The sequence below is a fragment of the Astatotilapia calliptera genome, chromosome 9 (genome assembly GCF_900246225.1).
Source record: "Astatotilapia calliptera chromosome 9, fAstCal1.2, whole genome shotgun sequence".
NCBI lineage: Eukaryota > Metazoa > Chordata > Actinopteri > Cichliformes > Cichlidae > Astatotilapia > Astatotilapia calliptera.
In genome coordinates, this window is record NC_039310.1 from 6,114,430 (window position 1) to 6,140,432 (window position 26,003).

A 26,003-nucleotide genomic window follows, 5' to 3' on the forward strand; every position below is an offset into this window, starting at 1 on the left:
TAACAAATATTTCACTGAAGATGTTTGAGGAGTGAAGGTTTCCCAAGCTTTAAGAATGCTGTAGAAAGTCCTAGATGGTGCTACGTCCTTCCTCTGGTTCAGTATTGAGAAATGAGCTGTGAGCGAGTCGCATTGCTAACTGGGCATCTCTCTTTCTCTTTGATTCTCTCGCACCGTGCACGCTCTGCCTCCCCCTTCCTGCTTTTGCACACCACACCCTTCCCTTGACTCTATTGATCTCATGTGTCGGCACACTGGGGAAGTTACCGGAGGGGGCGGGATCTCATTCTGGTTTCCATGTGTTCACAGTCACACTCAGCTAGTGTTATAAAAACTCTGGCCATCTGCACTCAATTCTGTGGACTTCACTGTTTCTATCACATTTCCAATCACATAAGGTGTTTGAGACCTGATAGCTAGTGTCATTTTCAGTGTAGTATATATTCAGAGGAAATGAATCATTAGAATTAAGGTCAAATGGATTTGAACATGAGGCACCTAAAGCCATTTTCTCCTCCCTTTTACTATTTTTCAGAAACGCTACGATACTTTATTAGTCTTAGAGTACCAGTCGAAAGTTTTAGATCCTATCCATCTTTTATATTCTCGTCAACCCAATAGCACAAATGGAACAGATTAGGGGAAGAATTAAGAGAACAATGGTATTTTAAATGGGTAGAATGGTTCCTTATTAGCGCTGGTGCTTGACAGCAAGATGTCTGTTGCTTCACACCTGCTGGTTTAACAGGTTCGACAGTTTTTTGTACCTCCAAAAATCTTTGATTGCCACAATCACATCTACAATTACTGTCTGTAATTGTGATGTGAGCATGTCTTTCCTGCCCCTTGACTTGTGTTAGCTTGGATAGAGTCTAGCTGCTGTGACTCAATACAAATGAAGCAATGTGCAGAAACTTTAACTCTCCAATCCTGTACAAGTGCACACAAATGCGCTGCTTTGTTTTTCCATTCACTCGTCTGACCACTTGATCCCAAACCAGCTGGATGGGGTTTTACATATAGAGACTTCTGTGCTGATTCTTTTCTTAAAAAAGGCCTGTAGTATGAACCTATGACCAAGATGACGGTCTGTGTAAAGATAGTTTTAAAGTACTCAGCAAAAGTTGGACAGGTTAGGATTAACTGTGGAGACTGCACAAAGGCTCGATGTTCTCCTGTTTCTTAATCCCTGAAAGAAGTTTCTCTATTATGTCTCAATGACCATTCAGTTTTGGTTAAACCTTGGATGATGTACAGCTCACTCTATACAGATATGAGCATCTTTCAGAAATCTGTGTGTTTCCACACATAAGCATATGTGCTAACGCTCTTTAGGGTTATATGTTCACACAGTCTATATACATCTTCAGAACAGCATTGCTGCACACTTGCTGCACATGGGGTTTAAATTATTGCATAGCAAGTGAGGAAATACATGTGTGTCCGTGTGTGTGTGTGTGTGGCAGCTTTGCACTTCCTCTTTGAACAAAGGTGATTGTTTCTGGTGGTTGTTGTGCCTGTGTGTGAGAAAAAGGCTGCATTCCTGGTCAGGGGATCTGCCCTCAGGCATAGAAAGAGCTGCTATATGTGCTCTCACTCACAGATGAGCACTAATGCATGTAGTTTTTCAACCTCAGTGTGTGTGTGTGTGTGTGTTCATGTGCACTGCCCCCCATTGGGCGGGGCAGCAGCGCTCTTCCTTATTTGGGTAGTTGGTGCGGTGGGGGTCGGGGTCACATGGGTGGACAGCAGAATCCTAGCGATAGGAACAAAAACTCAGAAGCAAGACACAGCGTCCTGCCCATGAGGGTAAAGTACACCGGGGAAGTTGGTCTGAACAACAGAAAGCAAACAACGGAGAACAGTAGGAAGAAAGAGAAGAAGAGTGACAGTTGCTGGACAGAGAAAGGAAAAGATTCAGCAGAACAGAGGGGGCGGAGGAGGGCTGTGGGAGATAAGAGTGTGACAAACAGGAGACACTGAGAGGAAGCACAGGGTATAAAAATGCCCACCAACTTCACCGTGGTGCCGGTGAAGGACGGCACCAGAAAGGCAGAAGAGGGGAACGACCAAAATGATGTGCTGAAAGAGGAGGAGGAGGACGCCGCCACAGGTGAGATCACATGTTTTATTTCTCTGTGCCAGGTGGGCAACTGGTGCAAATGAGATCAAATTTACGAGCGAGGCTCAGGCGTCGGAATACATCTTTATCCTTCTGTCGAGACGGTACAGAGGAAGCAGCTCTGGAAAATTCCAGACTTTGTTTACAGTGTCCAGTGGAAGCTGATAATTTTGCTTTATTGCAAGGTTTTTTTTCTGAAAACCTGTTTACAGCTGTGTGTGGGCAGATAATGTGAAGGGATGATTGGGTTTGGGCAAAGGCTTGCTTGTAGCTGTGTGAGATGCCAACTTGCCTCACACGATACTGCCACTCATGGGAGTTTGACATGAATGTGGTTTTTCCTTCTGTCAAAGTCCCTCCTTTTTTCTTTGTTTTTTCATTTTGTTTCACTCCTCAGCTGATGGCTTTTAAGCAGAAGCCCTAAACACAATGAGTTAAATGTTCTTTGATTTAGTTTAACTTTAATTTTTCTGCGTTATGCCATGTAATCCTAGTGTTGGTAACAAATGCAGGGATAGCAGAGCTTCAGTGACTTCAGCATCTGCTGACTTCTCTGTTGGTTACCATTGATGTGCAAACTCCTGCATGAGTCATGACTGAAGACCTCACAGTGAACTCCTTGGTGTTAGAAACAACAGGATAAAAGAACTTTTACACAATGTCCTGACGCCCAGGCATGACACACATTTCCTTGTGGGGCCTGCAGGACCAAGACAGAATAGTCATGAACTTAAATAACACTTTATAATAAATATTTAGTGAAAGCCAACAAATATGTGCCATTTACAGTTGCACATAAACAAAACAGGAACATACTGTAATATTATGGTGTCATCTGGTGTCAGAACAACACAACCTGCCTGTGTGCAACACCTCAGAACAATATGTAGAGGTCATGAAGTGCATATTTAACAAACTCCTCTCTGACACTCAATGGTTTTGTTTTTGGGAGTTTTTTTTTTCCAGGCTCTCATTGCCAGTTAAGTTGTTGCTTTTACAGCGCTTCACATGGTGCTGAGCAAATCTGTTCCCGGTGTTTAATTTCTGTTGTGGAGCTACAATTACGGCTGCATGCCGGGTGAGATTTTACAGACTGTGGGAGAGAGAATGGTGTTTCATTGTGATGCTTATACAGGCTCTTGTATCACTTTAGTTTCTCCTGTGCTGGTCTATGTGTATGCAGATCAGCTGTTACTGACAATGGCTGCAGAGTGACAGAGTCGCTCGGTGAGCAGGGCATAGCATGTCAGAGAGATCTCACGCTTGATCTAAAACCACAAAATTATAACTTGACTCGTGGAAGCATCGAGGCCACGCATGTTCCTTTGTTTGCATTGTTTTGAAGTCCAGCCTGCTCAAAGCCACAGGTCCTTTTAAAATAGGCTGAATCATTCCATGAGTCGAACTGTAGACACATTCTTAGCTGTGAGATTTGTTGAGAACATGATGGTGACGGTATGGTTAAATAACAGCAGCAGGCTCCAGACTTTAAAAGCGAGACATATTGGGGGTGTTTCCTTTCCGTGATTTGTTAGGGATGGGTCTCAATAGTGTAGCTCATGTCAGCTCATAAACATATAGTGTGTAAGGAGGACAGAGTGAAATAGCAGTCACTGTTATTGATTATGTTGCTGGCCCGCTTTCCGTTGACTTAGTCAGGGGAGATGAGACCCCACCCCCATGCTGCAATGTCCTGGGCTCAAGTTTTTCTCATTCACTCTGAATTCTCTCTTTGTTCTACTCTCCCTCTCTGTTTCTTGATGTTCGAATCTCCTGTTCCCTCCTGGAATTAAAGCTTTACTCATAAACAAGGTGTGCTTCTTATACACGCACTGGGCACTGAAAACGTAAAGGAAATATGTGTCAAAAATGTGTCAAGAGTGAAATGGAAACGTTTCATTCCTCCCAGGTAAAGCTAACTAGTGTAGCCAAAGTGAACCAGCTCAGCCCCTTAGGCCTTAGTAAGGTGGTACATCCTTTCCATCTTGTATTTGCAATTAAGCTTTCCTTAGAAGACACAAGATTTATTTATTTTTAAAATCGCTTTAGTAGGTCTGGTGTTGATGTGGAGTAAAACTGTCTTGTCTTTTTTTTCCAGAACAATGTTATTTAAAAAAAGTAATGACACGACTTGACGTAGCTGTACTACAATAATATTCTGACCTATTCCGTATTAACCGAGTCTCTCATGTGCTTCCACGTGTTGAAGCACAATTGTTATAAGGGCAATTGAGTCTTGCCCTTATAACATTCTTCCGTTCATTTAATTGTTTTTGCGCAGGAGATGTCAGCATGTGTGATTGGGTTTAACTAAAGTCTGTGTTTGGCCCAAGCACCAACCCCTGGACCTGAATAATGAAGCCACTGTGGAGGTGCCAAAAAGTGCATTCACCCTTGTGGCCAGTTAGCCTCCCCAGATTCCCGTATTAAAATGTCTGTGGGGGAAAGTTTGCCCCTCGACAACAGCTGTATGGGGGATGAACTTTTTTTGTAAGTTGTGCTTTTGGATACAGGTAATGATTAAAGTTGAGGGCTTGGCTGCTTCAGCTCCAGAATCAAACAATGAAATTCTCCTTGCTGCTGCCCTCTCACGAGAGTATGATAAACCTGAAGTCCATCAGATAAACCTAAGGTCTGTTTGAAGACGATTTTTCGCAAAAATGTAGCATGTTCGGTGTGTATATACAAGTTAAATGACTGAATTTTCCAATTGTTTTTTGTTTGGTGTGTAAATACCTTTACAGGGAGTGCAGAATTATTAGGCAAGTTGTATTTTTGAGGAATAATTTTATTATTGAACAACAACCATGTTCTCAATGAACCCAAAAAACTCATTAATATCAAAGCTGAATGTTTTTGGAAGTAGTTTTTAGTTTGTTTTTAGTTTTAGCTATTTTAGGGGGATATCTGTGTGTGCAGGTGACTATTACTGTGCATAATTATTAGGCAACTTAACAAAAAACAATATATACCCATTTCAATTATTTATTTTTACCAGTGAAACCAATATAACATCTCCACATTCACAAATATACATTTCTGACATTCAAAAACAAAACAAAAACAAATCAGCGACCAATATAGCCACCTTTCTTTGCAAGGACACTCAAAAGCCTGCCATCCATGGATTCTGTCAGTGTTTTGATCTGTTCACCATCAACATTGCGTGCAGCAGCAACCACAGCCTCCCAGACACTGTTCAGAGAGGTGTACTGTTTTCCCTCCTTGTAAATCTCACATTTGATGATGGACCACAGGTTCTCAATGGGGTCCAGATCAGGTGAACAAGGTGGCCATGTCATTAGTTTTTCTTCTTTTATACCCTTTCTTGCCAGCCACGCTGTGGAGTACTTGGACGCGTGTGATGGAGCATTGTCCTGCATGAAAATCATGTTTTTCTTGAAGGATGCAGACTTCTTCCTGTACCACTGCTTGAAGAAGGTGTCTTCCAGAAACTGGCAGTAGGACTGGGAGTTGAGCTTGACTCCATCCTCAACCCGAAAAGGCCCCACAAGCTCATCTTTGATGATACCAGCCCAAACCAGTACTCCACCTCCACCTTGCTGGCGTCTGAGTCGGACTGGAGCTCTCTGCCCTTTACCAATCCAGCCATGGGCCCATCCATCTGGCCCATCAAGACTCACTCTCATTTCATCAGTCCATAAAACCTTAGAAAAACCAGTCTTGAGATATTTCTTGGCCCAGTCTTGACGTTTCAGCTTGTGTGTCTTGTTCAGTGGTGGTCGTCTTTCAGCCTTTCTTACCTTGACCATGTCTCTGAGTATTGCACACCTTGTGCTTTTGGGCACTCCAGTGATGTTGCAGCTCTGAAATATGGCCAAACTGGTGGCAAGTGGCATCTTGGCAGCTGCCCGCTTGACTTTTCTCAGTTCATGGGCAGTTATTTTGCGCCTTGGTTTTTCCACACGCTTCTTGCGACCCTGTTGACTATTTTGAATGAAACGCTTGATTGTTCGATGATCACGCTTCAGAAGCTTTGCAATTTTGAGACTGCTGCATCCCTCTGCAAGATATCTCACTATTTTTGAATTTTCTGAGCCTGTCAAGTCCTTCTTTTGACCCATTTTGCCAAAGGAAAGGACGTTGCCTAATAATTATGCACACCTGATATAGGGTGTTGATGTCATTAGACCACACCCCTTCTCATTACAGAGATGCACATCACCTAATATGCTTAATTGGTAGTAGGCTTTCGAGCCTATACAGCTTGGAGTAAGACAACATGCATGAAGAGGATGATGTGGACAAAATACTCATTTGCCTAATAATTCTGCACTCCCTGTATTCAGATCGCAGACTCCAAAAATAATTGGTGATGTGATTGTGGCTATATACTGAGTCCTGTAGCCAGTTTGTCATAGTTTTCGAAAACATCTGTCTTACTGTAGACTTTATTTTTCAGTGACGATATTTTTTTTAAATTAAAATGTCATCTGGAACAAGCAAATTAGGTAGATTTTAGGATCTGTTATGAGCTTCAGGTTACCTTGTATCATGCTGAAAAGGTCTTAACTTAGATGAATAAATCACAGGTACATGTATGTAACTTTCCCTGCTGAACAGGTTATACAGTATTGAACAGAACACAGCGTTCCAGAAGGGAATGAGCTCAGGCTCTGTGGGAGTGGGTGGAGTGGGACTCTGAGTGAGCGTATGTAGTCAAGTATTCTGTGGGAGTTGAGCGGTGTGGCTTTGTAGTGAAATGCAAACCTCAGTTTTCGTTATGCTAAGTTGGGTTATCAGATTTGGGACAAAGCCCCACCTTGTAATTAAGTAACAGGGTGGATGTGGGATGTAGCTCATGGCTCCAGTAGTAATAGTAGTAGAAGTGCAAGTGGTGGGTGTTTGGACCCAGTCTTAAATCACTTGCTTTCAAAGCTGCTATGGTAAAATCCAGCCTTACTTCTGTTTTGTTCAAGCTAAACAGGTGATTATACCAAATGCCTGGGGTTACTGCCTCTGTCCGTTGGTCTGCTTGCCCATCTGTCCCAGACATGTGTTTCCTGTTTATTTCCAAGCAGGTCTGGTTCTTTTTAAAGCTGTACGTGGCAGTCTGTATTTTTGTCTCTAATTATATTGTTAACTCTTTAATTTGCCATACTTGCATACTACCTGCTAGCCGCACTGGAAGCAGCACATATAATATGCTTTAAAGAGACTCTCAAACAAGTACATTGTAATGACTGAGTGATGCGGTTGGAATAGTTGTATCTTAAGCTGCTAAGACATGCACCATAGCTGTAAAATCTTTTAGATATTATGTGTCATGGTCCTGGGCCATGTGGGCCCAGTATTCTTAGTTCCTTGTATTTTTGTATTTCGTTCCTTATTTAGGCCATGTTTTCTGAGTTGCCCTGTTGTGTTGTTCCCTAAGTGTTTTCCCTTCATGGCTTTTACCCCCTGTGTGCCCCTCTGTGTATCTGTGAGCCCTCGTCTCTCCTTATGTTTTATTCCATGTTTCCCCTGCCCTAAGTTCTCCCCGTGCTCTCTCTCCCCCCTGTGTGCCCTCTATGTATTTATGAGCCCTCGTCTCCCTTTGTGGTTGTTTCATGTTTCCCCAGCCCGTTATGTCTGTGTTTTCCCCGTGCTCTCTCTCCTCCTGTCTGAACCTCTGTGCCTGTACATGTCATGTTCAGTTCACCCCGCCCTGTCTCGTTATGATTATCAGTATCACCTGTGTTCCCCGTGTGTGCCCACTTTCCTCGTTTACCCTCTGTGTATTTCTGTCTGAGTCTCCCTCTGTTCGGCGTCGCGTTCTCCCTCATGTTGTGTGTTATTCTCCCCGTGGTTCGGTTCCTTGTACATCTCATGCTTTAGTTTTCCCAGTTTTAGTTTATTTTGTATTGCTTCTCGTGGCCAGCAATAAAGCTGTGTTTTTGAGTTTATCCCCGTGTCTGTGAATCTGCATCTTGGGTCCTTCTCCTGCCTGCCACACAACGTATCATGACATTATGTGACACAATATATGAGGACAAAATGTCCAGTGCATGTAATGTCCATTTGCAGTGATTTTGGCACAGCACAAGCAAAATAGTCAGATTTTACTAACAGTCTAATCTGTTGATGTGTTCTGAATTTTTCATCACAGCCTGTTAAATGCAGAGTTGATCTCTGAATATTACAGGGCTGTAGTAAAATCTGCTTCTTGTCAAGTTATTCTAGATTTATACAAGTTTGATAAATCAAGAATATGATTGAGGTATGTTTAAAGATGTCTGTTGTCGTATTGCCAGCCTTTAGAGTTTTCATAAATTAATTTGAGAATAATTGAGATAAATGATTGAGAATGGGAATTTTATTTTGGTCATAGAAATCCTAAATAATGAATTGGATAAGCGGTGCACGTACTGTATAAAGATGGTAAGATTTTTTCATTTTATTGGCTATGGGGCAAGTTAGCGTGATGCTGCAATCACAGTGTGATAAGTGCTCTAATTTATACAGCAGGATGCAACCAGTTCATTTCAACAATAATCTGCATTCTACCAGGAGCAGCACAGATTAGCGGCTCAAAACCAGCAAACACGATAAAGGAGCACTAAACAAAATATTACAGAGTAAGCACATGTCTTAAGTATGTTTAAGGCCTAGATTGTACTCTAATGGATGGGGAAATCTATGTTACTTGGACCTGAGCAAACTCTAGCAGACTTGCGAATGCGTAAAGTATAATCCCGATTTAGAAGTAAGGCAGTTCTGGTTAAACTCGACTTCCATTGAGGCTGAAGGACAATCAGGGGAACTTTTGTTTTAATCATTGCTAGAGGCAATTTGAGATCTACAGGACTGGGACTCCGAATTATTTCACACCTGTAGTTTTTAGTCCGTTTAAGTCAAACTTCTTCCTGCGTGGTGTGGTTCATTTGTGCAGATGTGAACACAGTAATTGGACTCTGGTACACACCAAAACATCCACACTGAGATGCTTTGGAAGAGGCGGTCTTGGTGTGGTTCCAAATTCAATTCAGTTTTATTTATATAGCGCGAAATCACAACAACAGTCGCCTCAAGGTGCTTTATATAGATCCTACAATAATGGTTCCAAATGAATTCCACTGCGATTCGCTTGTAGTGTCATGTGATCTGACCTCGATCCGAACCAACTACCATGTGTATGTTGTAAGTTTGAGCTAAAAAACTTCCCTGTAGCCTTGTATGCTTTGTATTCTGGGATGCTGCAAGGTACTATGGATGTATGAAGGTCTAAATGGGCTAACAGCTAGCCATTAAATGAACATAAATTCTCCCGTGTTCTCCAATCCAATGATCGGACTCAGTGTTCTCACGTGGTTTGTGGTAACATGTTTTGGGTTTGTTGGAGCTGGAATTGTTCTCTTTGTGAAAACAAACCAAACAACAGGGGAAAGTTAAAAGTTTACAAACTCATCAACTGATTTGAACCAGAGTAAATGAACTATAGGCTATACTGCTGCAAATACCTGACTCCATCGTGGCCTATTGCTGCTCATCCACACGCCTGGTTCTCTTGGATGTTTTTTCCTAATAAAAGGGACTTTTGTCTTCCCACTTTTGCCACATGCTTGCTGATTGTTGGGTTTTTTTTCTGTTATTGTAGGGTCTTTACTAGAGGTGGGAATCACCATACACCCCACGATACGATATTATCACAATACTTAACTCACGATACGATATTATTGCGATTTTTTTATATATATTTTTGCAATATTCTGGGTATTGCAATACGATATTTTGTGATTTATCACATATTTTTTCTACTGCAGATTTTGTCCATAAAGGTAAACTTTATCAATATTCATTGTATCTAATAATAAAGTCTCACACTCAGTCTTTCTCTCATGTCAGTCAGTTTTATTGCTGACAAAGTGAACGGTTTGTATAACAGTCTAGTAACCAACTTAACTGAACGTAACTATCTGGTACAATTATAGCTTAAAACAAAATATAATTTTACATTAAATAAAAAAGTTTTAAATTAGCTTAGTGGGTCTTCTGTGAGTGCCAGTGATGTGACCTCCTGGTATCTTTTCACCTCCTCCTCAGCTGTGGCAGATAATGATTTTGGTGGGGCTCCAACATCACCATAAGTCTGACCAAGCAAGTCTGTTAACCCACAAGACTTCCTCATCTTGGCTGGTATGAGAGGGGGTCTGGGATTTTGTTCAGTCTCGTCAGGTTTCTCATGATGTTCATGGGCTTCTGGCTCACAGATGGGCTGCTGCCTCTTTTCTTCCTGTAGAAAACCCACACACATACAGAGAGAGAGAGAAAATAAATATTTCATATCTTTTAGTATGCAGTAATATGTTAGCAAATTATAATTAATGTATTTAATTGCTAAATAGAATATTACCAATATGACAAAAAAAAATCACAGATCTACTAATATTGTAAGTAAGTTATTTAAATTATAACACCAGAATGTTTGCTTACCTGAAGGGTTATAGCCTCAGCAACCACTCTGGCATAGGTTTCCTGTCTTTCCTCCAGTGACAGGAACGGCAGGGTTTTAAAGCGTGGGTCGAGAGCTGATGCTGTGTAGAGGGTGTTCCTCTCGACTGTGCTGGCATATCTCTTCTTAAGATCTTGACTGATACTTTGCTTGATGTTTCTGACCAGTGCTGTGTCACCAATGTTGTCTTGGGTGTCGTGCAACAGCTGTGCTAGCAGCGGTGCTACGAGAGACAGAGTAGGATTCTTTTCCTCAGACATCACAGTAGTCACGACTTGCATTGACTTCAAGGCCCGGACAATTTCTTCAGTGTTCCCAATATCCGTCTCGTTTAGAGTAAAGATATCTGTGCTACTCTTTCTGACTTCGGGAGACAGCAGCGCTGCACAAATCGCAGGTTGTTGTTCAAGGAAACGCTGGAGCATGTCATAAGCACTGTTCCATCTCGTGCAGACGTCTGTCTTAAGCTTGTGAGTCAGGAGCTGTAACATTTTCTGTTTTTGCTCCAGAGCGTGGTTTGCCACTGTGCTTCTATTGAAAAACCCAGTTATGCGCCGCACTCTCCCCAAGACCCTGGCTACTGCAGGCAGGTTTAAGGCTCGTTGTGATGCCAGATTGAGTGTATGGGCGAAACACTTCACATGCAGGTATCCCGCTAGCTGAGTGGCAATTGTCATATTAGAAGCATTGTCGGTGACAACCACCAGATTTTTGTCGGCAATCCCCCATTCCTGTGGTGTATTTTGCAGGAGATTTGCAATGTTCGCTCCGGTGTGACTTTCATGTAATGTTCGAGTTTGGAGAACGTAAGACAGCAGTTGCCAGTCCGCTGTGAGATAATGAGCTGTTATAGTCACATATGAATCCACAGCCCGCGAGGTCCATGCGTCGCAAGTTAATGCAACCCTTTCTGCTGTGCTCAAACTTTCCTCAACTTTATGCTTCACATGTAGAGATTGGGTACGGCTGTGTCTGCGAAAAAACGTTGTAATGGTATCACATACCTGGGTTCCAGCGTCTTGATCATGTAAGAAAAGCCCTCGTTTTCCACAATGTTGTAAGGACGCAGGTCTTTGCAGATGAAGTACGTGATAGATTGTGTTATTTTCTTAGCTCGCTCTGAATTGGGAGATAGCTTTGCTAAGCTAAGAGTGTCCAGCGTTGGTTGATTTTTCAGTGGAGCTGATTTAGAGCTAGCTTTCCCGTCCGCGGTTAATGCTATTTTTGGATGGTGCCGTGTAAGATGGGCCCTCATGTTCGTAGTATTCCCAGAGTACTTTATTTTCATACGACACACCTTGCAAATCCCGTGTGTCATATCCATCTCATTTGTTCCATCTAGGGCTGCTCAATTAATCGAATTTTAATCACGATTACGATCTGGGCTTTCAACGATCATTAAAAATGACTGAGCCGATTATTAGCCCCTCCCTCATTTATCCGCGACACCTTAAAGGCCGGTCCGTGAAAATATTGTCGGGCATAAACCTGTCCGTGGCGCAAAAAAGGTTGGAGACCGCTGATTAAGAGGACCCGAGGGAAGCTCGGAAAGCTAAGCAGAAGTTATTTGGAGAGTGACTGCCGTTGGTTGAAAAGAGAGTTTAAAAAAAAAAACTTCAGTGGTGTTGCACACCATTTTATATTATTTTTTAAAGTCATTGTTAACCCTTTAAAGCCGGTCAGAGCAGCACGCTCCGTTTTGCGTAACTATTTTTAAATCCCTGTAGAACCTGGACCGTGTAAGCTAGCGCAATAATTTGTTTTGCATATGAAACCGGAGGAGTTGTACTTACATCTGATGCCATCAGCTTGTCCTCGGTCACGGTTTCCTTCCACATATAGCTTTGCAAAAATTGCATAAAAAGCGCTTGCAGGAACAAAAACATAATATTCCAGAAACAGGCTTTGCCGTTCCTGTCAGCTGTTCGTAACACTTCCCACAGTGAAATGATGCACATGCTGTTTTCTTTGCAAATTTGCATCATAGGATTGTTTTTTGTTTTTCCTGCAGTATATAAAAATTGCTGTATCTCCAAAATAAAACTATGAAGACACTCAAAATAAATTTCCTGTTGTTGTAAACTATTTTTTGCAACTTTATTGTATTTAAAGTTTTGAGGGATAAACCTCTTAAATTTCTCCAAGTAGAAATATATGTAAACAAAACAAAAGCGATTTTCAATTTTTTTTGTAGTTTATTGCACTTTTTTGCAATTTATGTAATTACTATGGACTTAATGCATACATATTATTAAAATATGGGCTATAACAGTTGTATTGATGTATAGCAACTTGAAATGCTCCCACAAATGGCACTACAGCATGTAAAAAAAATAATATAAGCTCTGGTGGACTTGGTTCTATAGTAGGTCTTAAAGGGTTAAATAAATATCGTCAAATAATCGTGATCTCAATTTCAGTGAAAATAATCGTGATTATCATTTTTGCCATAATCGAGCAGCCCTAGTTCCATCCTTGTTAAAAAATCCAAAGTACGTCCAGACGTTTGATTTAAACGCAGATGGCGCTTTCCTGATCTCTTTTTCTTCCTCCATCTTTGTTTGATCAATTTTCCCATGTGCTGACCTAACCTCTGCTGACCTCACTAGAGAAAAAGCTCAACCGCACCATCTGGTGGACTGGAAGTTTTTGGAACAAAATATCGATGTCTGCTGTCCCTGTATCGATACATTATTAGCAAACAAAATATCGCAATACTACGCAGTATCGATTTTTTCCCCCACCCCTAGTCTTTACAGTATAAAGCATCTTGAGGCGACTGTTGCAGTAAGTTTGTGCTATATAAACTGAATTGAACCGAAAAGTTCCGGTACGTTCTGCTTCCTTTCATCAAAAATGACAGTGTTAATAACAGAGTTAATTCAGGCTTTGCTCTAAACACTGTTGTTGAGCACTGACTCAATATGTTCCTTTTTCTCCTAAAAACTTGACTTTGAGGTATGTTTCCCCAGTTGTTCTTGTTTGCATGACCTGCATGAAACAACACGGTAAGAGGACGCCGGTGTGACGTAAGAAGCTCGATGTGTAGTCTGTCTTCTGTAAATTGTAGTTTAAACATGGAAAACAACCAGCATGATGTTTTAAGGAGTCTAGTGTAAGTGTGGTCAGATTGTGAGCACACTGCATTTTACTTTCCCTAAGGCCTTTTCAGTTCTGCTTCACACCTTTCTTTGACCTCATGATATTTTAGGAGGAAAAGTGGTTAGAAAAAAGACAGAGGAGGTGATTTTTCTTTTCTTCTTTCTTCTCTTATGTGGCATGAACACACCTGGTTCTGCTCTCATTTTTGGAAACTGTACATTACTATAGTGCAAAGTATGTGTACAGCTAAACTACACAATGTTTGTCTTAGCCCCATGACTTTGTCCTGATGTTCCCATCAAAACAACCAGTCACTGTTTACACACTGTATGCATTTCCACCCTAAATTTGGATGATGAAAAAAAATAAATAGTAAAAACAAATCTCTTGACAATAGAAACTCTTATGATTGTTTTCTTGGAATTATCTCCACCTTAAAGGTGGTTTGGGAATACTTTCTGGAGCATCCATAGACGATCACCCACGAGCAGCTGTTTAATATAAATGTAAAAACTATATAAAGTTTACTGATTTTGTACAAATGTGTGGAAGTGAAGGTAACAATAGCATGTTTTCTGTGCGTATACTAAAGACAATGTTGAGATTATCAAACATAACAACTTAAAAGAATCCATTTGGGCCATATATATATGAAGAAAAATATCCTACATAAAACACACATGCAACATTATGACCAGAGGATCACATTGTCTGTAATAGGAGAGCTTCCATAGCTCTTTTGAGTGTATGAAAGAGTGAACCACTAATATATGTTTATTCTTTTATGTATGTTGAGCACTCGAGCCAAATGGAAAATTTCATTCTGCTGATTATCCAGACAGTCCTACTCTCCGACTACTGCCCTCCATTTCCGTCTCAGATATCTTGTCCTCACCAGTTCTCTACTCTAAATATGGTACCTCAGATAAGTCCTAATAAGCACGCACAAGTTAAATGCCCATTTTCTCCTCTATCTACTGTTGCTATCAGCTATAGTAGCTTTTATTTGCATAAGCCTACAATACCTTGTGCAATACTTTTTGTAAATAGTCAACAGTGCAATAGACTCAATACTTGAAATGTGCAATTCACTTGTATTTTTATTTTTTATTCCTATTTATTCTATTTATCCCCTTTGTATATTTTATTTATATTTGTCTCTGTATTTATATATGTGTGTGTGTGTGTGTGTGTGTGTGTGTGTGTGTGTGTGTGTGTGTGTGTGTGTATATATATATATATATATATATATATATATATATATATATAACAATTCTGTAACTGTAACTTCGGTCGTTGCTGTGCTTTTTGGAAGTCGAATTTCCCAGAGGAACCCACCCGAGGGATTAATAAAGTTCTATCTTATCTTATCTTATCTTAAGCCTGGGTAGGGGAACTCCAGGCCACAAGGGCCAGTGTCCTCCAGTTTTTAGATATCACCCTGGATCAATACACCTGATTCAAACGATTAGTTCATTACCAGGCTTCTGGAGAACTTCAAGATATATTGAGGACGTAATTTAGCCTTATAAATAAGCTGTGTTGGATCAAGGACACATCTAAAATCTTCAGGACACTGGCCCTTGATGCCTTGAGTTCACCATCCCTGGCATAAGCGCTTAGCCTTCACAAACATGGTACATTTTAGAGAATGGAATCACCAGACACCCTACAATAGGATATTTTCACAGTACTTAACTCATAATAAATTATGTCCTCAAAGTTGAACTTAATCAGTATCTGTTTTATCCAGAAAGATAAAGCTATCTCACTTCAGTTATGTCATTTATGAGATTGTCAAGCACACCAATACTGTCACTAAAGCCTGTCATCAATGTTGCCATAAGACAGAGTCAGTCTCCTGTCAGGTTGGGATTGAATAGGGTCAGGTTGGCAATTGCATGCAATCCGTTTTTGATAATACAGCAATTAACTGTAAGAAAAGCACATAGCTGTTGTTGTCTACATAAACAGTTTTGCTGGAATATAACCAGAGTACAGCCAGTTGAGTTGTGCTCATTAACAATGTCATCACACCGCATGAGTGTATCTGTCTGCATTTATAACATTTATTTGCAAATCTTTAATGTCTTTGAGAGTGACGGCAGTTGGTGCAAGTTGGACTGCAACTGTTTGCAGAACGGTTGCACTAATTTTTTTCCAGCTTGTTTTCAGTTAGGAGGTAGATTTATCAAGCATAGTGTTGGGTTTTATTTATTTTTGGTTGAGATGATTTAATGTAAGTTTATTCAGCTACTATGACCTCTACTGTTCATATTCCCATGGTATTTTAATTTATTTAATGAAATAAATAAACACCCTTAATGAATTCCTCCAGCTACGTATCTAGGGCTGCACGATTAATCGTTAGAAAATCGCGATCTCGATTCATACTTATGTGCGATCTCATTTCCAAATGACAACGATTTAAAAAAAAAAAGAAAAAAAAAAAAAGACGATGACGACGATTGTACCGCATTTTGATCTGGGACGTAATACAGAAGCTGTGCCGTGTGATGCTAAAATTAGCAGGGAAAAAACAACGGAGAGCACGTCAGGGATGACGAGAAAGTGACAGGAGAAAATCCGTTCCGGTCAACCACCCAAACATCAATAACGGGAACCTTATACAGCGCCTCCCTATACCCGTCGAATTCCCGCAGGCACAAAGAAATTACGGAGGCTATTACTTATCACCTGACCAAAGATATGGCTCCCATCAACACTGTGCAAAACGAGGGATTTAGGAAAATGATCAACACCCTAGACAAACGCTACACAGTGCGTTTCTATTGTTGCACTACCTGCTCTATACATGCTGTGTCGAGCAACGGTGGAGACGGAATTTCAAGCAGTACAACATTTTGCGACAACGACAAAACGTGAGACATTTGTTGTTTTTATGTTTATTTATTGTTTTTATATTTATTGTTTTTATGTTCAGTCTCAACTGTTACGAAGTTGATGTGCAGTTAATAAGTGCAATAAATATTTATACTGGAAAAGAAAATCGTGAGAGAATCGTGATCTCAATTCTAAGCCAAAAAATCGTGATTCTCATTTTATGCAAAATCGTGCAGCCCTATACGTATCAGTGTGTCATGTTTACAACCGTTACACTGCTCTTACAGTGACATCCAACCAAAAAGTCAACTTTACATGATGTTTAAATCCAGTATTTACCGACTTTTTTTTATTTTTCCAACCAATCTTGTGAGCTTTGGCACATTTTTACTGGCAAACCATTCTGCAGATTATGGGTGTGCACCACTATGACTTTCATGTTCCTAGCTCAAACAGACCAATAAACATGAAAGAAATGCTTTGGTAAAGGTCTGGTTAGAGTCCAGCCACATTTGAACAGCTCCCAGAGTGCTCCCTCTTCCTCTTGGGCGTGTGGGTTTCTCACAATAACTATTAAGTAATTTTGGGTCGCTATTGATTTGACATTGTTTCCATTATCAAATGCGTTAGGCAGCTGCAAACTGCCTGCTTTTCTGTTACTATCAGTGTGGAGTAAATCTCTGCTGACTAATTGTTTCATTACTAACTGTTTACCAGATACATGGTGGAAACAAACCAAGAATTATCTGAAGTGGCAAATTGAAGTCATAAAAGTGGGCTTCCATTTTTTATTAAAAATATTGCAAAGCCTAAAAACATTTGGTAACCTCATAAAAGATGTGTATGTGTGTTTGACATTACGTGAAAGGTGCCTATTTGTGTACCTTTAAAGATACCGTTTCTCTGTGTTGGTGATGTAGCATCACCTTCCTTGCAAGTAATGGATGCTCACCAAACACATTTTGACATAGTACATAAAATATCCTTTCATATTAACAGCCTTTTGTTGCTTAAATGTCTACCATTATCCCCCATATTGAACATTCTCATATTCTAAGAACCAGATGCTGGCAGTAGAACAACCATTTAATATTCTTGTAAATCACCTTGGTTACATTTAAAGTGGCCTTAGGAGGATATTAGAGAGGATTTTGTGGCTCTAGATGAAATCCCAGAATGTCTTACCAATTGCATTTACAGTTTCTCATGTACACGTCCACCTTCAAGCACATGCTGTTTGCTTCATATTGTGAGACAGTGACACCATCTGGAGAAGAGTGGACTTGATCATTTGTACCTTTCATCAGGAGAGGATGGTTGGCACGGACTATGTGACTGACTGTGACAGTAGCATCTGATTTTTCTAACTGCTGTATTTAATGTGTGAAATACAGTGTGCATGTAAACCAGCCAACACGTGAACAGTTATCTATTCCAGTAACTGTTTGAAGTGACAGGTTGTGTCTAAGTGCTTCTAACGCTAAAACAGAATACCTGTATTTGGGGAATATGTGATTGAAACATCTTTTAAGCTTGCCCATTATGGTCAGTGTTGACTTTTAAGTCTACTGTTTATTCCAACTGTTTTTATCCGTAGTGTGATTTTGTTATTTAATGGCTTCTAAGGTGTCCTTCAGTGTTTTGAAAAGTGACTAAAAAAAGGTATTACTACTACATACTGGGGAGAGTATTAACAGAAATTAAAAATTAAAAAAAATAACCAACATGGACAAGATTACGTCAGCCCTCCTACAGTAGTACTATCATTTGATTTTGTTCTTGTCCATAAAAGAACAATAGTTATGAAAAATTTTGCAGATCAAGGATGAAAACAAATGTAAATACTTGGGTTTTAGAAACATGCAGCTACACGGTTGAAGTCTTTAGCGTTAAGGAGAGCCCTCACAGAAAGGTTTGCACATCATTTGTGTAGCTGTTGGTTGGTTACTAATTGATGTTCCCAGCTCTGTTTGCTTTTGTAACCCTGTGAAGTATTTAACACCCTGTCATTTGTCAACAGGATCGTCTACTGTCATTGGTCATTGCTTGACAGTTGAGAAAAGTTTAATTCGGGATCTGCTGACTTCACATCACAGATGGTCATTTAGGCTTTTTTAGCTTAAAGCTTTAAGTTTGGACAGCGCTCTATAGTCTTCTCTGTGTATAATGCGACACGTTCACACATTCTGTCCTTCGTGTCCATCCTTTGTGTTGCCCAGCAGAGCAGTTTGTTTACCTGACAGGTTTAGAGGCTTAGAATATAACACGGAGACACTTAAACGCACGCACGCACGCACGCACACGCACACACACACACACACACACACACACACACACACACACAAAGTAACAGCATCCATCTGATATCAAACCAAGTGGAGCTTGATACGACCAAAATCTTCTTACTGTGTGATTTGATAGCCTCTCTTTAAGCTCTGCTTTGCCAGTTTAATGACGCTGACAGCAGATGTTCAGTTTTGTCTGCTGAAAGATGACTGAACTCTGCTTGTAACAGCGAGGAAGTCTACGTGTTTTTTTTTCTGTCCTTTTAAGTTGTTATTCACAAACTGCTCCTTAAACTGGTGTATTGTAGTTGTCCCTGGCTGATGACTCTACATTGATCCTCTGCAGGTAATCTGACCAGCAGTTAACGTATACGAGGCTGGCAAGCAACACTGATCTGATTCTTACTGATTCATCTGAATGTGGCTAGACAGCACAAGTAGACCTTCACTTTGCCTGCTGACTTTAAAGCCATATCTTCCTCAACTCTGGGGCCTCAACTGACTTCTGTTTTATAAAAAGTTCAGGATTAGCCTAATCTGGTTAAGTGATTAGTGCCCATTTCACATGCTCTTGTACAAAGAGATTAATGGGCAGTCAGTACAAAGGAAGACAGCAGGGTTCTAGGTTGACCGGGCTTCAAGGTAATAGCTGGGGCAGAGCTGTTTCTGCCATTGTCTGTCCGGTTTGTGGGGCTGTAGCACACCTTTGACTCTTTCCAGCTGATGTCTAGCTTAACCTGATCTTAGATTAAGTATGCATCAGGGTTTTAATAGTTTTGCAATTTTCATTAGTTTTTATTTTTATTTAGTTTTGACTTCAGATTTTTAATTTTATATCAGTTTTAATTAGTTTTTACCAATTGTTTGCTAGTTTAGTTTAGTTTTTATTTTTTTGAAAATCCTTAGTTTCAGTTTAGTTTTGATTATTTTCAGTTATAGTTTTAGTTGTGTTTGCAATAATTAAGTGTAACAAAATCCCAGTTTCATCATATCAGTCATTCTCTTCTGCTTATCCTTGGGTATGTTGCTATTCCAGCTACCATACCCTGCACCCTGCACAGGTCGCCTGTCTGTCGCAGGGCTAACACGCAGAGACAGACAACTCACATTCCCACCTATGGGTTCTTTAAATAAATAAATAAATAAATTAGGGCAGATGAACAACCATTGATACCAGGCAACTATAAAATGTATATCTTGGCCCCAATGAGACTATTAACTCTTCAGTGTTCGTAACTTTGGTTCAAGTGAATTGATAAACTTTTTGAAGGCAATTGACTCACACAGTTGTGTAGATATCCCAGTCCTGTTGTCTTGGGATGCATCACGCTGCCTTGCCTGGGGTTAGCTTCTATTTTCTGGGGATGAGGGTTGAGTGTGCTCCCTTACCTTCTCAAGGTAAGCTAGGTTAGCCTTCTTGTGTGAGCTTTTCAAGTGCACTTTAAGGTTTGTGGGATTTTTTTCCCTTGAGAAATGTCCCTCATAATTTGTCTCTTTCCACTACAAGACACTTGCTTCATCCAAAACAGTCATATTCAAAGTAATCCCAAATTGGACTCTGGCGCTTTCTCCCCACTTTTCCTGACATGATTCTGCGCGTGGACGGAGCAGCAACACAGACGACTCGACTAACATACTGCCACCTGCTGGCATAATGAGACAGCAAGAAATAAATCTGGAAACTAAACTTCATTTTCACCCTTGACTATTGTATGACACACACACATCAACGAAAACTAAACACATTTTTGCTATAAATTCAGTTAATTTTAGTTAGTTTTGTGAACACTCATTACAGTTTTAGTTAGTTTTCCTTTTTTTGTTTTTATTTTTATTTCCGTTAACGAAAATGTTTTTTCACTTCTTGTTTTCGTTATTTCGTTAGTTTTCGTTAACGATAATAACCTTGGTATGCATGACACTAAAGCGTGGTGCTTTGAAAGCACTCACCTCTGGTTGGCCGATGTTAAAAAGAGATATTTATATATGTATGTATTAGGGGTGCAACGATACACAAAATTCACGGTTTGGTTCGATACTTTGGTGTCACGGTTAGATATTTTTTCGATACAAAAAATGTTCATGCCTTTTTAATTTGTCATTTATTAAAATTATAAATATATATTTTAACTCAAAAGTAGTTTTTAAATTTAATGTTGCTGAAACAACAAAGGGATAAAATAATAAATCTATCTGATCGAGAAATCACTCATCTTTGGAAAAGAGAGTTTATTACAGAGAAATGGCTCTTTCCAAAATAAAAGCTATACTATACGCGTCTTCTGGGCTATATTCTCAGCAGCACATTGAACATATCAGGTCCCCATAAGGAGAATCATGTGCTAACGGCTGTCTAAATGACTCGGGTCAAGTTTGTAGCATGCATCCTTGTTGTTTTTGTCTGCTTCCACTTGTCTTTGCACTAGGATGATGTCGGAGTAAATGTGCAGTCATATTCGTTGTGTTCCCACTAGTGCTGTCAGCATTAATCTCGTTAAAATGACGTTAACGCCACAACACGGCAAATCTCCGTTAACGAACTAACTGCGCTAACGCACTAGTTCCCACCAATGTAATTGAGCATTGCGTGGCACATCCAACATACTGTTTTACTTTTGTCCATGACGCGCTTACCTTCAAGGTCATACATCACATGAAAACCAAAATAGTTTCAAACGCCACATCTGAATGAGGGTGGAGGAGGTTCAGTTCGCCATGTTGCAAGGAGAGCTTAACTTCTGTCTTGCTAGCTTGCCCTGTGCTCAGTGAATCTGCGTTCGACTACTCCGCCTAGGCTGCACTGTCGAGCGCAGATCCACTGAGTGCTCAACACAGACAGCCTCGTCAGAAGGAAAGTTGATAAAATAAATTAAAAATTTTGTATTGTTCGATACATATCCGTACTGAACCGAAAGCACTGTATCGAACGGTTCAATAGCGATACGAGTATTGTTGCACCCCTAGTATGTTACATATATTCATTGATGCATGATCATTTTCAGATCATTTTTCTTTCTGAAAAACTGAACAAGTTATTTGCTAATTCAGAAATTAAATACAGGGGGGAATAAAAATTTTAATGGCATCTGTTTTTATGGTAAAAAATTTCTTAGTGTGTGTGTGTGTGTGTTACGTCATAGTCTAGGGGTACAGGAGCACAACATAAGGGTTAAAAGGAAGGTGACCCCACCCAGGTCCCCAAAGCCAATTTACAGATTAAGGTGATTTTATTGCTACATGTTTAGACATCTTTGTGAGGACAGAAAATTATATACCTGTGGAGTACAACAGACACTTATGGGGACAAAGTGCCTGTCCCCATGAGTTCGAAGGTATTTTAGAGGCTCAAAATATGGTTTTAGTGTCACGGTTACAATTAGGTCATGGTTATGTTTAGACTAAGGGTTAGGTATGAACCTTTTCATGGTTAGGGTAAGTGGCTAGGGAAAGCATTACATCAATTAGATGTCCTGAATAAGATATGAAAATGTGTCTCATACTGTGCTGATCAATGCAATGTTTGTGACACCCTGAAGGTCAGGCAGGAGGTCAGCCCTGTACCTGTAGTTTAAATCGGTAAACACGAATCGATTCGGAACGATGTACTGCACAGCTCTCATTTCAGAGGGCATGTGGTAATTCTGCTCTGTCAGCACCACAAATGTGCTTTTTATTAACGGGGGAAAAGGATTTTTGTATCTTTCCTCTTTGCTGTGTGTGTGCGAGAGAGGGAGGCTGAGAGCACATTGACTCATCCTTCCTTCTTCCTCCAGCTCCACTAACCTAAACCAATCTCTCTGTTTTACTCCAGACTGTAAGCTTCTGCATACTCTGCTTGCTTTCTTTGCTCCTCCCCATTTTGTGTGTGTGTTCATACATGCACACACAGTGATCAGTAGCTTAGCAAGGTTGAGTGAGAGAACTTGGGTGTGTATGTGTGTGTGTGCACACACTTGGACATGTGTGCTTGCCGGTCTGTCAGCAGGAGGGTGAGGGTGCTTTGTGATGCATGGCTGATGTCGCTGATCGTCGTCGTCACAGGCCACTTTTCACACACACAAGCACCCACACACTGTCACAGAAATAGCTGATCCTCACGTTATCCACACAGCTCGGGGCAGCATTCCTGACTTCAGCACCTCACTGGCAATATCTTTCTACTTTGAGCCCTGTACTACTGGAGTTTCACAGGGACCACTGCTAGGAACCCAGCCCCCTTCCCGCCCTTCTTTTTAGCCCCGCTCCTCAGGATGGAGCACAGGGGAGGGTCTCGACAGAAGGGTAAGTTTATCTTCACTCCTTCTTAAAAGCCGTTTTCTACCCCCGCGGTCGCTGCACTGATAAATTGTGATTATATTGTGAAGAATTGGTTCAGTGTGTAACGTGCATATATATCTTCAGAGGTATAAATTTGGGTTCAACAGAGGTCGTAGTGTCTTGCTTTCTCTGTATTCAGTGTGAATTTAAGGGATCAAGATGCTTTACTCCTTTATTGTTGTTGGGTTTTTTTTGTTTTGAGACTCACAAAATCAAAAATCTCAATTTTTTGTAAAGTGTGGGAATCGATGGGCGGAGCATGGCACAAACTTTCCCAAGCAGAGTTTAGAAATTTGCCCTAAAAATAAATGCACTGACATCCAGCAAAGGGCAAAGTGCATAAAAATTTAAATTCCTTCTTGTTTCTGCCCTTTCCTAATCTTGGGGTCAGTAATGGAATCTTTTTTATGCATTAACCACAGGCTAAAAAAATAGATTTTTGACTTGTAATTTTTGAATATCTGATATTCTCTCGGTATTGACTTTTTTAAAACCTTTGTGTCTTTTTCTGCCCACCATAGTACATTGAGCCACGGGCTAACACCGACAGTGTTAGGCAGCTTACAGCGTCATCACAGCGGACGGCTTAGTGGTTATAAATAGGATGCGTGGTCATTTATTACCACAGTGAATATAGAGGCTGAGCCTAGCCATTAGCACATCCTCAATGTACCTGCACATATATTTGGAGTAAGTAGCAGAGTGCTGATGGAGTCTAACTTTAGCCGTGGCTTCTGAACAGAGGCGAGCTGAAAGACGACTGACTGTTTGAGAGAAACATCGAGCTGCCTCTAACCATCTTCAACTGTGCAGAGCACGGTGGCACAATCAGGGAATCCCACTCTGTTATGTAACAACGCTGACTGTGATGTAAAACAATGAGTTTGGAATTGCAGATGTTGGGGGCAGTCTAGCATGTAACCATCTGGACTCTGTTTATCCTGCTCTTAACCTCCTGTGTCCTGCAGCTTTCATGAGTATCATCCAAAAAGTAATGGTGGCCACAAGGTTTGCTCTTGCATGCGTAGGTGTGTGCCACTTCAAATTAATTTATGAGCTCTAATGCACTCAAATGTATTTCTCACTAAGTGTTAATGTCTTAAATACAATTTTATCTCACTGCTGAAACACAAAACAAAGCCAAACATAATTTTTTCCTGAGCTGATTCAAATTTTTCTTGGCAGTTAGTGTGTGTTGTTAGCAAGCTTTAGCTCATGCCAAAGGTTTCTGTCCACCTTGAAAGCATTGGAGATAAGGGGCATGATGGTTTTTGCTACTTAGGCGGTTAATTTAACCTTTCTATATTTCCATTTAGTTAGCCCCAATTATATATGCCCTTCAGCAATGTCGCATTTGTTGAGGTCACGTAATGCGCTATAGCACCAGCAGTCTGTCCTCGGCACCTGCAAAAGTGGATCATGTACACAAACACACACAGCTTTAACCGTCAAACCCACCTGCATTCATTCATCACACATTACACAAGAGGCTTCAGCCTGCTCGTTCCTTATGTTTTTTTATTGCTCAAATCCCAAACTCTTTCTTACATTTGAATCATTTTGCCATCAGTGTATGAGGGAAAACTGCACTAATCATCACAAATAATTCTGCTACTTAAAGCTCACTTTTTAAAGTGTGCTGCTCAATACTGCAAATTGAACATTTGCAGTATTTGTAGCTTTAGTGTTTTGCTGTAACATGAGCTAATGCAGGGTTAGGGACACGTTCTTGTACCTGGTTGCTCTTGCTTAGTCTGTACCAGCTGTGATTGAATATGCGGCTCTTTAACTGCAAGCCGGTCTGCTCCATTCACCGGGACGTACCTTACATGTTCTGTCTGCTGTATCTGCTTTTTTTTGCTGCCTCGTAGTATGTTTGGTTCAGACACTGCCTGTTTGGATGAAAACATCTGCTTGTTCTGGATGGAAATGAGGGGGGATTAATGAGTGTGTGAGAGTAAACATTACAGAAGATTTGGAAATGATGACCTGTGTGATGAAGGCAGGGTTACACAGTGAAAAGATCAGGCAGGAGCAGTTTTTAGGCTATGGTTGGCAGGAGACTTGCTTTCTTTGTTGTGATTATTTAAATATAGTGAAGGTTGGACACTAATGTTGGTTTTGTTTGGTTTAATCCTCTAATGCTGGGCGAGATGAGTGGTTAGGGGCTACTATGGTTACATAAATAGTAGGGGTGCAACGATATTCGTATCGATATTGAACCGTTCGATACAGTGCTTTCGGTTCGGTACGCATATGTATCGAACAATACAACATTTGTAATTTATTTTATCAACTTTCCTTCTGACGATGCTGTCTGTGTTGAGCGCTCAGTGAATCTGCGTTCGACTACTCCGCCTAGGCTGCACTGTCGAGCGCAGATCCACTGAGTGCTCAACACAGACAGCATAGTCAGAAGGAAGAGCGCAGGGCAAGCTAGCAAGACAGAAGTTAAGCTCTCCAGATCTGGCGTTTGGAATTATTTTGGTTTTCATGTGACGTATGACCCTGAAGTCATACGTCATGGACTAAAGTAAAACAGTATGTTAGATGTGCCGTGCAATGCTCAATTACATGGGTGGGAGCTAGTGTGTTAGCGCAGTTAGCTCGTTAACGTGTTGGCCGTCTAGCCCCATGCACGGGGCGATCCGCGGTAGCTCGTTAACGGAGATTTGCCGTGTTGTGGCGTTAAGGTCATTTCAACGAGATTAACCTGAAATCACTAGTGGGAACACAGTGAATATGACTGCACATTTACGCTGACATCATCCTAGTGCAAAGACAAAAACAACAAGCATGCTACTAACTTTAGCCGAGTCATTTAGACAGCTGTTAGCACATGATTCTCCTTATGTTGCTGAGAATATAGCCCAGAAGAAGC

General features: G+C 40.7%; 2 protein-coding genes across 6 annotated transcripts in view; one reads left to right on the forward strand and one right to left on the reverse strand.

The window, feature by feature from the left end:
* Positions 1-1,742: 1,742 nt before the first annotated feature.
* slc12a7b (solute carrier family 12 member 7b) overlaps positions 1,743-26,003 on the forward strand; it is a 54,573-nt gene continuing 30,312 nt past the window's right edge. For 4 of the 5 annotated variants that reach the window (XM_026179193.1, XM_026179194.1, XM_026179196.1 and 1 more), the window contains exon 1: positions 1,743-2,113. In XM_026179193.1, coding sequence (XP_026034978.1) covers positions 2,005-2,113 — 109 coding nt within the window. In that variant the 5' untranslated portion in view covers positions 1,743-2,004. Of the gene's footprint in view, positions 2,114-22,712; positions 23,087-26,003 lie in introns of those variants that run through there. The other variant, XM_026179195.1, reaches the window with a different exon arrangement.
* LOC113028770 (zinc finger BED domain-containing protein 1-like) lies at positions 9,950-11,055 on the reverse strand. The gene is made up of 2 exons (XM_026179198.1): positions 10,556-11,055; positions 9,950-10,355 (listed from the first exon to the last, which is right to left on the reverse strand). The coding sequence occupies exons 1-2, from the start codon at positions 10,997-10,999 to the stop codon at positions 10,098-10,100; spliced, it is 702 nt and encodes a 233-aa protein (XP_026034983.1). The 5' UTR covers positions 11,000-11,055; the 3' UTR covers positions 9,950-10,097.